The sequence below is a fragment of the Sorex araneus genome, chromosome 5 (genome assembly GCF_027595985.1).
Source record: "Sorex araneus isolate mSorAra2 chromosome 5, mSorAra2.pri, whole genome shotgun sequence".
Classification (NCBI taxonomy): Eukaryota; Metazoa; Chordata; class Mammalia; order Eulipotyphla; family Soricidae; genus Sorex; species Sorex araneus.
The window spans coordinates 213,105,609-213,121,028 of NC_073306.1; the positions used below are offsets into that span (position 1 = coordinate 213,105,609).

The 15,420-nt window shown below is 40.4% G+C and overlaps 1 protein-coding gene across 4 annotated transcripts in view; it reads left to right on the forward strand.

Annotated features, from left to right (window-relative positions):
• The window catches only part of GRID2 (glutamate ionotropic receptor delta type subunit 2), a 1,314,711-nt gene that overhangs the window by 254,927 nt on the left and 1,044,364 nt on the right, over nt 1-15,420 (forward strand). For all 4 annotated transcript variants that reach the window (XM_055138199.1, XM_055138197.1, XM_055138198.1 and 1 more), the window contains one exon: nt 9,999-10,154. In XM_055138199.1, the coding sequence (XP_054994174.1) occupies nt 9,999-10,154 (156 nt within the window). The remainder of the gene's footprint in view (nt 1-9,998; nt 10,155-15,420) is intronic.

The following is a 15,420-nucleotide window of genomic DNA, read 5'->3' on the forward strand; positions in this document are numbered from 1 at the left end:
GGGACCCAGCCATCCCACTCCTGGGTACTACCCCAAGGGGCAGGAGCACAAATTCAGAACTGCTTCCGGGCACGTGGGTTCTCCAGCATGCTAGTGACAGTCACCAAGGCCCGAAACAACGCAAATGGCTGAGTGCAGTGAGTGGCCGTGGGGCCTCGTGTGGGTGGTGCAGTGGCAGCCCAGGGCTGGACGCTCTCGCAGAGGGAAGGGGGAGTCTGGGAGGGCCTCACTGACGCAAGGATCCTAAAGAACCAAAGTGAAGGCATCTGCTGAAACCCTCGGGAGGAAAGAAAGCTCCACTGGAGCTCCCAGGAGGAGTGGGAGGGAGGACTCGTGGACCCTCGGAGGGGGCGGGGGGGCTCTCGTCACTGGCATCCTGCAGGCGGTGGCCTCGTGCTGCTGTAGTCCAGAAGCCTCTGCACCCCTAGGAACCATGGGCTCGCACGTAAACAAATGAATACATGGAAGGAAAGAGCGTCTACGCTGGCGGGGTGCCCGTCACCACCACAGGGACACGGGCCGCCCCCCACCTCTGAGACCAGAGGGAGCACGGGGTGGAGGAGGGGCGATTCCTGAGGCCCCGGGTCACTGTCCCTCTACATGCCTCCGTGTCTCTCAGTGTCCACCCGGAGGCCCAGGGGTGTGTCCGCAGCCAACTGTTCCGTTAACAGTGGGTCACGGCTACTTGCTACTGTACTGAGAATCGGTCATACCTAGTAACATGCAGTATGTTCCCTCAATCTGCCTCTGGACCTGGCAAGTCCATCCTATACGCTGCTGTTGCACAGTAATTCCATCTGACAGGACCTCCTGGTCAGTCGTCCAGCTGGGAAAACATTCTGGATGCTTTTTCAATTCACAGATTTCCCAGAATCCTCAAGAAACTGTTTTTAGGGACTGGAGAGATAGCACAGCAGGTGGGGTGTTTGCCTTGCACACGGTCGACCCGGGTTCGATTCCCAGCATCCCATATGGTCCCCGAAAACTGCTGGGCATAATTCCTGAGCTGGGAGTAACCCCTGTGCATCGCCGGGCGTGACCCAAAGAGCAAAAAACAAAACAAAACAAAAAAAAGAAACTTTTTATTTTCTAATTTTTGGGGTGCAGGGATACTCCTGGCTCTATACTCGGAGATCACTCCTGGGAGAACTCAGGGGGGGGTCACAGGTGTTCCCGAGGGTCCCACCGATCAAGGGCGTGCTTGGAAAGCACCCGGCCCGCTGAATTATCCCTCTGACCTAGGAGGTTATTTTAATTTTAAAAGCTCAAACATATCCACCATTCACAATCTAATACTCTTAAAGCATGACACGTGGATGATGTTAGAAGAAAATAATTTGGGGTGCTTGATCCCAAACCCAAAGAAGCATTCAGTACACTCAGACTCAGGCAGGGGCGGGCGCCACATGGAAGACCCAGGCTGGTCTCTCGCAGGGCTGGGTATGGAAAAATCTGCCAACCGGTTTCTTTTCCTTTTCTTCTTCCCTTCCCTTCCCTTCCCTTCCCTTCCCTTCCCTTCCCTTCCCTTCCCTTCCCTTCCCTTCCCTTCCCTTCCCTTCCCTTCCCTTCCCTTCCCTTCCCTTCCCTTCCCTTCCCTTCCCTTCCCTTCCCTTCCCTTCCCTTCCCTTCCCTTCCCTTCCCTTCCCTTCCCTTCCCTTCCCTTCCCTTCCCTTCCCTTCCCCTTTCCTTCCCTTCCCCTTTCCTTCCCCTTTCCTTTCCTTTTCTTTTCTTTTCTGTTTTCTTTTCTTGACTCACCGTGAGAACAGTTACAAAGTTTCCAGTCTAAGTCCTGGTCGTACAATGATCCAACACCCATCCCCTCATTAGCGCGCACCCTCCACCACCAGGAACCCAAGTATACCCCATCCCACACCTCATCCCACCTGCATAGCAGATAATTTCCACCTTACTCTCTGCTTTGATCACATCCAATATTTTGACAAAAGATCCACCATTATCATTTGGAATTTCCCCCAACATTCATACCTGCCTAAAAGGCATCATTAGATAATTTGTTTTCTATTGCTGATATGAAGAGCATTTTGGATTTCTGATCACAGTATCACAGTCATAACATTGTTCATCAATTTACTCGGGTGGTCACCAGTCTCTATTGCTCCCAGCCCTGAGATTTTAGCAGCCTCTCATCACTCATCTTTCCCAATGATTGGAGGCTCTTCCAGGGGAATGAGACCTATCATTACTGTTTTTGGTATATCAAACACGCCATGGGTAGCTTGCCAGGCTCTCCAAGAGGTATGTATGTAGGTATATATATATATATATATATATATACATATATATATACATATATACATATGCATGTATATACATATATGTATATATCCAACCAATGGCCAACATCCAGAGACTATAAAAACAAGTTCCAGGAAGACATCTTATAGCCTACTTCTCCTCTGGGAGAACCTGGCAAGCTACCGAGAGTTTCCTGCCCACATGGGAGAGTCTCGCAAACTCCCCATGGCGTATTCATATGCCCAAACCAGTAACAATGATGGGTCTCATTCTCCTGACCCTGAAAGAGCCTCCAATGTGGCACCATTGAAAAGGACAAGTAAAGAGAGAATGCTAAAATCTCAGGGCTAGGACAAATGGAGATGTTACTGAAACCGCTAGAGAAAATCGACAATCAATGCGATGATGATGATGATGATGATGATATAGATAGATAGATAGATAGATAGATAGATAGATAGATAGATAAATGTAGATATATAGATAGAGAGAGAGAGTCAACAACCATAACTCTCAAAAGTCTAAACCTTTCGCTTTGACATTAAAATTCTCCTGTTGAGTCCTCACTGAGCACAGCCAGGGGTGACCCAAGGAAAAAAAAATCGAGAATTTTAAAGGAAAATTATTGGAAGTGTCATTATTTAGAAAGAGACAATGAGAGTTTGGCAAGAGCACAGAGGCTGGGGTGCCCGACTTGTACGCAGAAGACCCGCACTTAATCCCTGGCACCCATATGTGTGTGTTTGCTCCTTTGAGACGTATTTTGACTTTCTAATAGATCTTTATTATGTTTCTTTTTAAATTTGTATTTATTTTTCTTCATATATATTTTATTTTCGTTAAAACACTGCAAATTACAAAGTTGCCCAGTAATGCAGTTGTTCAGTCACTTAGTGTTCCAGCACCACCCGTGTGACCTTCCCTCTCCCAGTGTCCCCAGTTCCCTCTCAGCCCCAGGCTGCCTCCTTGGGCACATAGCAGATTTACTCTGTGTTGCTTGCTCCAACAAAACTTAAAGAAATGGCAAAATAGAATGATCAGAAAAGAAATCGGTAAGAGCCGATGTGTGATTGCTATACGGTTTTAACCTATGTAAACGAGGAAATTAAAACCGCTTAATACAATATAAAGTATCTATTTTCATTTCCATATGTAAGTTTTCAACTCTGGATCTAAAGTGCATTAAAGTTTTTGTACTTGGATCTCTTCTGTGATAGGTTTTGATGTGTCCTGATCACTGTCGTAGTCGCCATCTGTCTCTTTCTTGAAATAATTATTTCTGATATTTTAGTAATAAAGCTGGAGGGATTTCTGCCCAAAGCTGCTGGGTTCCGAGATTCTTTTGTGTGCCTCTGGGGTCATGGCCGTTCAGGAGTCAGGAGCCCTTTGTGGGTGGCACCTTGGGGCCTCCTTGGGCGGGGAGAGGGGCTGATTCTACTCCCCGTCACTCGAAGCCCCGCGTGTCACGTCACTGCAGTCTCATACCTGGCTGTCCTGTAGGCTCTGAAAAGGTGGAGGCCACTGCGCCACCAGGGAGAAAAGGCGGAAGGGACAAACACCTTTCTCCCCCTGGGGTGGCACGGAGCCGTAGTTTAGTGCTCAGTCCAGCTGCATTTCTGCCAGAAGCCACTGGGTTCGAGGTTGGTCTGTGTGCCTCTGGGATCGTGGCCATTCAGGAGTCAGGGCAGAGAGAGGGGCCGGTCCCCCCTCCCATCCCTCGAGGCCCCACGTGTCACTGCTGTCTCTCTCTCTAGCTTGGCGCAGGGGCAGACGCTAGATCATTTATTTTCCATTGCTCACTTTGTGTACGAGGAAAGGTTGTGTGGCCGCACGCTGTGGAGGAATAGTCCTGTGGCCATATGCCGGAGCCGGGCTTGTAGGAGCTCATGGTCGCCGGGATTCCATCTGGAGAAGGCAGGGAGGCAGCACCCGCTCCACGTGGGGGTCCCGGAGGCGTTGGCTCGGTATGGGGTTCTCCTGTGTTGTGGTGCACGCCGGCTTTCTCCGCCAGTTTTAAGCACTCTGGGTTTTGTGTTACTTTAGAGGCATTTCCAGCGGGATGTGAATTCCGATGTCATTTGAGAGAGGAACTAGAAAAAAGGCCGAGTGTTAGCATGAACTCATACTTACATGCTGTCCCTGTCACTTCCCACAATGAAGAGTTACGTCCCGCTATCGGCGCTTAGGTCCCTGGTCTCTGGTCTGTCCTTCTTGCGTGAAGGTATTTTATCAGAATCCATTGGGGAAAACTGGAGGCATCTGAGTGAGGAACTTTTCTCCTGCTGCAGCGTACTTTTAAGTGCTATAGGCACATTAGTGATCTGGATGAATTTATGTTGCTCTGTGTTTGACACTATGATTAATTTTCTCTGTGATCTTGACAATATCTTCTTTGAACTTGATTTTTCTTACCACGAGAATTATGCTTGCCTATAATCTAAGTAATTATGCAGGGTGAAGTGGAGTTAACATTGTGGTGTACTTCGAGCTCCGAGAATAAAGAGCTAAGTAAGCAATGGATAGCGGAACATAATGGACCAGTTAGTTTCTCTACCCGGTGACATTTTGAATATTATAGACCCAAGTAAATAATTAAAGACCTTTAGTTATGCAAAGTCAACGACCTCAGCATTGCCATTTTGCTAGGACCATTGGGCACTAAAGTGAAAAATTACTACTTAAAGAATGTAAGTGTTAAAACTTTGCAATGCACCCTGCACTTAAGTATATATCACAGTGCATGTTATTGAAATATACTTGATATTTTCATGCAGCACTACAGGCATTGTCACTTAACTCAGGTTTAGAGATTTGCATCAATGTTGTTATTTTCATAATTACATAATTAGTCCCACAACAGACTTGGACAATATTTGAGAAAAATGTATAGATCATTGAGCTAAACTACACTTTTCAAGAAGTTCATATCATTGTAGCAAATGCTACATTTATAAAATATGAATATAATTGGGGTGAATAGATAGTACAGGGATAAAGGCATTTGGCTTGCATGTGATCAACTCAGTTTAGTCCCTAAAAACTACATGGTCTCCTGAGCACTGCCTGGAAAGAAATCTGAAGTCAGAGCCAGGAGTGGTAAGCTCTGAACACCGTTGATTATGTCGCCAAAATAATAGCAACAGAAAATACATATATATGTATATATTATATACAAATGATTAATAATTATAATATAAATTGTAATTGTATAAATATGAAATCTATGTTCTCCAGTGAAATTAAATATAGAAAAGCATGAGAATTTTCTCTTCTAAAAGTGTCATTGTGATGTTTAGCTCTAGAAATTTTTATTGTAAAAGAAGAGTCTTACAAGTTCCATATAGTTCTTTAGCTTTGCTTTTAGGAATCATTATTTTTTTTTATGTGGAGGTATGAATTCTGCCACATTTATGGCTAAATTTGGATCTGGGAAACTAATTTATTCTAAACTTCATTAATATCAAAATTTTCATCAAAGTTAGATAATGCCAGTAAATAGATGTTGATTATTACCATTATCATCACTGCAATTATAAACTTTAGAAATGACAGAATGAAATGATCTAATTTGGAATATTATTTGCTGATTGTCATGAGCTTAGTGTATATACGGCACTTCTTTATCACAGAATTATGGTTTTGGTTTGCTTCCTTTAAAAACTGTCAGTAGTTAGGTAAAGAGAATGGGGTGCGGGGAGATTATCTGTCACTTTAAGAAAGGACTATGTGTCCAGGTAGTTACAGTGCTATGATAGTTTATGGTTTCTGTGGACAAATTGACTGATCCCCCCCACCCACACACACAGACACCATGGGAGTACCCATCACCCTCTGCCAGGTACCTTGCTCTCCCTCTTCTCAAACTCCTTGGTACCTAGACCCGTCTCCCAGTACCAAGGGTTTGAGTTGCTCCATGCGGACAGTTCTTTTCTCGCTGCTCGCTGTGGTCCAGAGTGACTGAGTCACTCAGGCGTCTCTTGCTTGATGACAGGAGACAACAGATTTCCGAAAACCCCGTTTCCTGCCAGGGGGGCTTTTAATGTAGAACATATTTGGGAATTTTCTCATAAATGAGAGGGAATTGCCAACAAACTTTCTAACAGCAATTGAGTTTAGGGAGAGGGAGGAGATATCATTGTAACTGGGTTGATTGAACACACACACACACACACACACACACACACAACTCATCTTCATTTTAACTCTGTTCCACTCAAATTCAATCTGAATTCTAAAGGAAAGAAGGCAATAAAAATCCAATTTCATTCCGTTATATTATTGGAATTTTTCTTGTCTAATATTATTTACATAATCAACCCTCCTATCTAATTCTGTGAATTAACGATAATACTAGTGAAAGGGAAATAAAGAAAACATCTGACTTATAAAATATTGATGATTCCTGTGATTAGTTTGACCTCATTTTGAAATGTATCAACAATTTCCATGAGAATGGGAGTACTATGTCTACATGCATAAATATATATATTTATATCTTTGATTTGAGTATCTACGCACAGCACAACTTCTGTGTATGCAAATCACACTCTGATAATTAAGTTAAAACCACACTTATGAGAATGAGCATCGGCAGCACTGAGAACATTTGGTGATTTAACAATTCTGAATAGCTCTGCAGACCAAAAAATTCTAGTGTGTCCAATAAATTGCCTAAAGTGGACAATCATTCTGATTAAAAAAAAATTAACACCATATGTAAAATTTGCTGAAACCTTAAGGCATAGAAAATAAACGTTATATAAAATTTGCCTTATGACCTCTGTTTGTGTGTAGTCTGTGTGTAACTGTTGGTGATTAATTTCTTCCATAAACAATGGATTCTGCTTTTTACCCCCAGTTTGTAAACTGTAACAGTAAAACAATCATGCTAATAAAAGTAGTTGAGGTGTGAGAGACGGTCCAGCAGGTAGGGCATAAGCCTTGCACGTGGCTGACTCAGGCTCACTCCCTGGCACCCCACCCCAGAGGGTCCCACGCCTGCCAGGTGTGATCTCCGAGCATGGAGTCAGGAGTAAGCCCTGAGTACCACGAGGTGTGGCTCACAAACCAATGACTCAACCAACCAATCAATGAAAATTAGGTAACGTTCATATCAACTATGTAGGGATGGATGTTAAATTTGAGAAACTAATTCAAAAATAAGAACCTACAAAGTCTGATACAGTGTTAAACTAGTAACATGTGCTTGATGAAGTAATAGTCAAAGATAATATGAGTGATAGCACAGTGGTAGGGCGTTCACCTTTCACAAGGCCAACCCGTGTTCGATTCCTCTGCCCCTCTTGGAGCTCGGCAAGCTACCGAGAGTATCACGCCCACAAGACAGAGTGTAAGCTACCCGTGGCGTATTGGATATGCCAAAAGCAGTAACAATAAGTCTCACAATGAGAGACGTTACTAGTGCCCACTCGAACAAATCGATGAGCAAGGGGATAACAGTGACAGTGAGTATGTTGCTTTCTTGGGCAGATGACACATGAGAAAGACCTCTCCAGAGAGTTTCAGTGTGGACTCTTACTAGACTGTTTTCAGGAGACTTATACTAAATACAATTTTCTGCATTCATTTAGTCTAAAATCAAGGCTGATTTTTTAATGTCCAAAATAAGTAGTAAGTATGTAATTAAATTTGAAATACTGAGTAGAATTTCCTGCTTTTTGACTGTTCTACTTGTACTTAGATTAAACTTCTTTCTTCTGCTGTACTTACTTGGTATTTGCAGAAAGTTAGACTGGTGGGGGGGCATGCCCTTTCTGTGCAGAATTGAAGCACTTTCTGTATTTCTGGAATGTTCTGGCTCAATTCTAAAGGAAGGAAGGCAATATAACATTAAAAGTGCTAATTTTGGTGGAACATAGTTATAATGAAGGGGTGTGTGTCTGTGTGTGTGTGTATGTGTGTGTGTGGGTGTGTGTTTTATCAACCCAGTTACAGTTAAAGTCAGGCTTCATGTTTAAGGCGATAGCAAATATTCTATCAGTTGTGAAAAAATGTTTTATTAAAATATTGAGCAGCGGTCAGTAACATCATCCCTATGGCAACAGTGGCTTACAAGTCTTGCAAAATACACAATTTGAATCCAAGAGAAGCTTAATTGTGTCCATATGAACATACAGCACTGCCTTTCACTGACAGCTCTGCTTCTATATGGATATTTCTGCAAGTGCAGATCTATAAACAGGCAAGTGTGTGTGTGTGTGTGTGTGTGTGTGTATTGCTTTTTATGTCACACTGGCAATGCACAGGGTTACTCCTGACTTTGCACTCAGGAATTACTCTTGGCAATGCTCGGGGGATCATAAGGGATGCTGGGAATCGAACCTGGGTTGGCCTTGTGCAAGGCAAACGCCCTACCCACTGTATTATCACTCCAGTCCCAAAGTTATTTGTGCAGGTGTATACATATTTGTGAACACAGATTATGTAACCTAATATTTTAGAGATATTATGAATGTTTATATTTGCATAGTAGTTTTATTGGATATATCTGAATTTTCATAGGCGATGATATGGGTATCATATTTATGTGAATTTGTGTTGTGGGTATGTATCATCTGTATTCCTTTATTATCCTATTTGTGTAGTATATTTGGAATTAAGTATTTTTGGAATTAAGGACACCAGAGCTCTGATTCTTACTGAACCTTTGCCCAGATGTTAATGTTCATAACTGCATGTGTATATAACAGTACGTATGACACGTTGTTGTTGAAAAAGTTTAAGTGAAAAACTTTGATGTGAAAAGTAATGAGGCAAGGGTGGTAGTACAGTGGGGAAGGTGCTTGCCTGCCTCTGGTGGAGGGACTGAGTCTCAGTACCCATTCTGGTTCCCCAGCCCTCACCAGCAGTGAAAGCTGAGCACAGAGGGAGGAGTCAGCACTGAGCACTGTGGATGCTGCCTCCCAACATGGTAGAAAATTATATACTCCGCTGCTTGGAGTCAGAGAAACTGGCATGTTCTGCTAGAACTTTGGAGACAGTGGATGAGGTTAATCTGTGTGAAACTCTTACTCAGGGGCCTGTAGTTCTCGCCGTCCTATTTCTCCACTCTGATAAGGAACCTCCAAGTTTCTTTTATCATTTTTGAACCTAGTATTATAAAATGTACTTTTGTGCATCAAAGAGATTAGATGTGAATTAAGAATATTTAGCATCATGCATTCATGTTACATATTTTACATCATAGTCATATGTTCATATGTAGTGTCATATTATATAAAATTTAACCTCTATTTGGTAATCACAATAAGGTCATCCAATATTGTTTTCTAATATTTAGGGGGAAACTTTCTTCCAGCCATAATTCCTAAAGGTCTCCTGGGATAAAACTCCAGAGTATTGTGCCTTTGCTTGGGGAGGCTTTCCTCCTTACTAACGTGTGTTCCCACAGTCCTTCCTACAAGAGTACTCCAGTATATACAGTAATACTCCAGTATTATTATAGGAAGGACACCTCCTTTGTTTCCACCTGGAAGAGGTGACTCGTTCGTTTTTTAGCTGGGAATTGAACCCAGGTTGGCCTTTGTTTTCGGAAGACTTGTACTAAGTCTTCTTAGTTGGAATAAGTGCAGGAATTCTGTGAGCAGGATGACGAAAGTGCCTGCTAGAAGGGCAGTGGACGCATTTCCAGCATGTCAAAGGCTCGGCCATATTCCAGGGGCACAGCAAATACTTAAGAATATTTGTGCTGGTACTTACCTGCAATGCTCTCCTGTTTCTAGGAGCGATATTTGATGAATCTGCCAAGAAGGACGATGAGGTGTTTCGCACGGCTGTCGGGGACCTCAATCAGAACGAGGAGATCCTGCAGACCGAGAAAATCACATTTTCGGTGACATTTGTGGATGGTAACAACCCTTTCCAAGCAGTCCAAGAAGGTAAGTTTCTCTTACAATTCACTTTTTACTCTGTGTGGTTTCTTTGGGTCACCCATGGCGGTGAATGACATTTGTAACGTGCCACAGACACGGTATCAATGTTACGTATTAGCTGCATTGCTTTTCTTCGAGAGTTTCAGTTTGTGTATTTTCATTTCCTTACACACTCTGGAAGGGCAGAGTGTGGCACCTTATTGGTTTCACAGTAAGTGAAAATAATCCAGTAAAATGTGTTCGGAGCATTGTAGAAATATTTATAACTAAAAGTGTGAGAATGTGTGGCTTCAAGGTGGCTGGAGCATTCTCTAGCACTTTCTACCTTTGGTCTTTGCGTTATTTGCGATGGCTTCTATGCTGGCTGTTGTTATAACTTGGAGTGACGTTTCAGGTGTGGATATGACAAATGTACTGCTGGAAGGGAAACCTTTAGACACTAAACACTGAAGATTTTGTACGGAGTCCCTAACTGCTGATCTAGGCTGTACATTTTTTATTCTTTAAAATGAGTGAAATATGAAAGTAGTTTCCTTTTTATTCTTTAAGGCTTTTTACTCTAGAATATAATCAGGGCATTTTTCTCTCTGTGCATGTAAAGGAATTAATTTTTTCACCAATTCATGCAAATATAAATTCTATTGTTCTACTGATACAATGACATATAAACAAAGGTTTTGACTCTAAGACATTGTGGTGAAATTAGCTTTATTTATTCATGTTATTATTCTAAGGCAAAATGTAGTATTTTAACTGATAAAGCACTCAATTCCTGACAATCATATTGTTCACCGTTGTAGTCTTTATTTTATTGTGATATATGCATTTTAGTGAAAGATATTAATACACATTTAATTTAGTCAAACAAAGCATTTGTTTTATTGAAGACCTAAAGAAAATTTGGCAGAGAAAGACAAAGAAAATGTTACATGTTTTTTGCAGTATTTAAGACAAGTATTGAAGGAGTATTGAGTGTCAAACTTTCTTTGGCCTGTCAATTTCATCTAATGTATTTCTATGTTATGTATTTAGACAAGCTGAGGTATATTGTATTATGATCACTGACTGTTGTTAAAACATTAAGGACCTGGTAACCCTTCATTATCTCATTATAGGTGTTGCAAACCATAAGGCCCAAAAGTATGTGTGTGGAGGGGGGAGGAGAGATGGAGAGAGAGAGAGAGCTAGAGAGGAGAGAGGAGAGAGAGACAGAGGAGCAGAGGAGAGAGACAGAGGAGAGAGAAAGAGGAAAGAGAGAGAGAGGAGAGAGAGAGAGGAGAGAGAAGAGAGAGAGCAGAGAGAGAGAGAAGGAGAGAGAGAGAGAGAGAAGAGAACTGCCTGCCATAGTGGCAGGTGGGGGTAGGGGAGGAGACGGTGGGAAAATGGGACCTTTGGTGGTGGGAAAAGTACACTAGTGAAGTGATAGGTGTTGGAACATTATATGACTAAATCCAATCATTAGCAAATTTGTAAATGTGATTCAATTTTAAATAATGAAAAAAATATGAACAGACAGATTATTGTCTAATGAATTTTTTCTTATAAGTTGAGGGAGTAAAAAGTAATAGAACAGACATATTTTAGATGAAGCTATTTTTACAAAAAATTATGGTAATGCCTTTGGTGACAACATAATTTTAGTTTGCAATAAACAAACATTGAGGCATTGCTTTATTATTATAAATATCCAAACATTTAGAATTAAGAAGTTAAAAATATAGCGGAACCTTGAGTATTTGGTGCTTTAGAGAACCAGGAGATCGATAAATTTTCTATATTTAATGTCTATTGTTTTTACTAGAATTCAGTAAACAAGTTGCATAATAATAAAAAAATTGAGGAAACATCCAATAACATTCAAGGATAATAAACACAATAGGAAAAGTGATTACATATTTTTAAAAAATTCTGTATCTCAAATCATCCCTTAATTTTAATGACAAGAGTGAGAGCAAGAGAAAAATCAGAATCAGCTCCTTTTTGAGGTTGGTTCCTAAGTATCTGTATATTAAAACTTCTATTTTAACTTGAAATCTATACTGAGTCCCAGGAGGTCTAATAATCCACTTTGGAACAAGTGTAGGAACTGAAAAACATAAAGACAACACAATGGGTAGAAGAATGTACCAAGTGTAAACAAATACTCTTGGGGTGGGGGGAGACGGGATTGGGGAGGGTGGGAGGAATGCTGGATTTACTGGTGGTGGAGAATGGAAACTGGTGAAGGGATGGGTTCTCAAACTTTGTATGAGGGAAACATGAGCACAAAAATGTATAAATCTGTAACTGTACCCTCACGGTGATTCACTAATTAAAAATAAATAAATTAAAAATAAATAAATAAATAAATTAAACAAAATAAAAAAAAGAAATGTTAATTCACTGATAACTACTTTCCCCTTTGTCAATTTTCAGGGGGTGATTTGTTGTTATTGTTTATTTCCTGAGTAAAGATTTGAGACATATATATATATATATATATATATATATATATATATAATGAAAAAATACTCTCCCCCACATTTCTGAAAAAAACTCTAATTTGAAAAGAATAAACAGTTTTTAAACACAAGTTATTCTGTTTACACATCGCTTTGTGTAGCTGTTCTTCTGCCAGCTAAATTCTCCAAACAGAGTCTCTCAGAAGAACTATTGTGACTTGGGTCTTGGGCACTGAAAACAGAGGGAAGTTTTCAGTTTGGCAGATGAAGACCATTTGAAATTGGTTAAGAAAGGGGATGGCCAGTTATTCTCTCTGTGCTGGCTGAAGGGAAACTCACAAAACTCAAAATAAAGTGATACTGGCCTCAAAATAATGTGCTGAAATGGTCCAGGGAGGCTGGGGGTAGATCTTTGGGACTGTAGAGATTATCCCCGTGGACTGAATTCAGCTCTAGGAAGGTCTGGGGAAAATCTGCTACCCATTCAATGTTAGGAAAGATCTCAACTATTTTGAGAATTAAAAATGCTTCTTTCTGGCTCTATCAGAAGTTGATTTGAGAATATATGGGGAAATATTCCACTAATGGATAACATGTACTGTGTCAAAGTATTTTCCTTGGTGTATCAACAATGGACCTTAAGAGGAAAATCTCAGTATGTCACTGTAGATTGTCAATTTCTCCATGATCATCTTTGTTACAGTCTATAACACACTTTCTTAGATTGGCTTGCTTTAACATTCTAAAAAAGGACAAAAGAAACAATGATATAATGATTACTTATTGTGTGTGCCTTATTACTACTGATGCAATTAACCAAGTAAACGGTTTTGTTATCATCTATCTTCTACCTCTCTCTCTGGCTGGTGTTGTTTACTTAAATTTACAAATCTAATTATTCTTGGATAGACAGCAGAAGCATCTACCATTTAGATATATTTATAATGATGAATAATAACAGGACACAGTCAACATATAATGAAATCTAATAATATGAGATCTTTCTTTTACTGCTAAAACTTCCAATGGTCAGTCAGATTTAAATCATTTTAATATTAATATTTTATGTACAGTATTATACTACTACTGGTAATACTTAATTGAGAAGGATTTAAAGATATTATTTGCCTCCTAAAATGCCTCTCTTTAGCTTTGGCTACTGTGGATTTTGCATAGTAAGAATTAAGTAGAAGATAAGTTTCTAGAAAGATATACCTCAGTTATAATATAGTGTTCGTATTTTATTCTGTAGTGATCAGTGACTGCGTTTGAATTTTATAATTATCCTGTAGTACCAATCTTAGCTTTTAAAGATAAGTCTAAAGCACAACAATGTAAAACTAATCTGTAACTAAAAACACATCTTTCCTTTCCTCTGAATATTTGTTGACAAGACATTTTTATCAGTTGAGTTGCATAATGTTACTGACAACTTAATTCAAAAGCATATTTGAGGAGGCACTTTTTATAGATTATACAGATACTTGGGATAAAGTTTTCTCCCATAAAAATATTACAAGACAGGGGCTGGAGAGATAGCACAGCGGGTAGGGCGTTTGCCTTGCACGCGGCCGACCCGGGTTCAAATCCCAGCATCCCATATGGTCCCCTGAGCACAGCCAGGGGTAATTCCTGAATGCAGAGCCAGGAGTAACCCCTGTGCATCGCCAGGTGTGACCCAAAAAGCCAAAAAAAATATTACAAGACAAAAAAATTGTATATGATTATATTTAAAATGAAAGGGACTATAGAGTGAGAAGTTAAATAAACCTAGTTGAATTTTCCTGCTGTATATATTTATTGAAACCTGTTAATTAGTTTTATACATACTGTAAAGTGTGGAGTAGAGTAAGACAGAACCAAGACCTTCAGACCAATTGTCCATTATTTTTATTATGATATCAAATGTAGATATACATACACATATATATGTATACATATAAGCACCTGCATACACATAGCTGAGAAAACACACAATAATCAAGAATGATATTTTCAAAATATTTTAGGACTTCAAAAAGTAGTGGGAGGAATGAAAACTAGTAACAGAAAGTATGTTGTAATGTGTTTCACTGCTTGTTCTGATTTTGAAAATAAATTAAGAGAATATAGAGTGTCAGTCCCTGGCTTGCATCTCATCCCTACAGTCCTGGTAGCCTATAGAACCATTATTATGACAGGAATCAGGAAGGCAACTCAAATGGGGTCAGTTGATGTAAATACAGGGGCTCTGGCTCCGTCTTTGTCCTTAGTCCTGGATTATTCTTCTCCCCCATGACTTCAGTGCTGGAGGGATCATAGATGCACAAATATCTGGTATGTGAGAGGTACTTTCTCTCCTCAGCACCTCTATAGCTTTAATCTTAGCCAAGTGGTGGCCACAATGGGCAATCAGGGATGGGTATTCATGAGAACCAGGGGAGGGGAGGAAGGGAGAGCTTTGTAAAAAATTGGTCACATTGAAAGCTAAAGGCAGAATATGAATCCTGAGTATTTGATTTATTATTGGAGAAGGGATATAAGCAAAGAGTCGCGCACTGATATTGGGCTGCAAGATTCAGCTAACGTACTCGAATTAACTGTTTCTCATCAGAGAATCCTGCACAATGAAATGCCTGGTAAGAAGAATGGGAGGGCACAATTGCAGTGTAGAGTTACATTTCGATTTGAAACCAATATGGGTTACCTATTAGAATGAGTCATTTTTTTTCTATATCAAGACCATTGTATGCTGCAGTCACAATTTACTTCACTGGGCTTATGAAAACTCCCATGAGATTTCCATTGCTTTAGTTGAAATCAGTATAACAAAATGTGCAGCCCACTTTAAT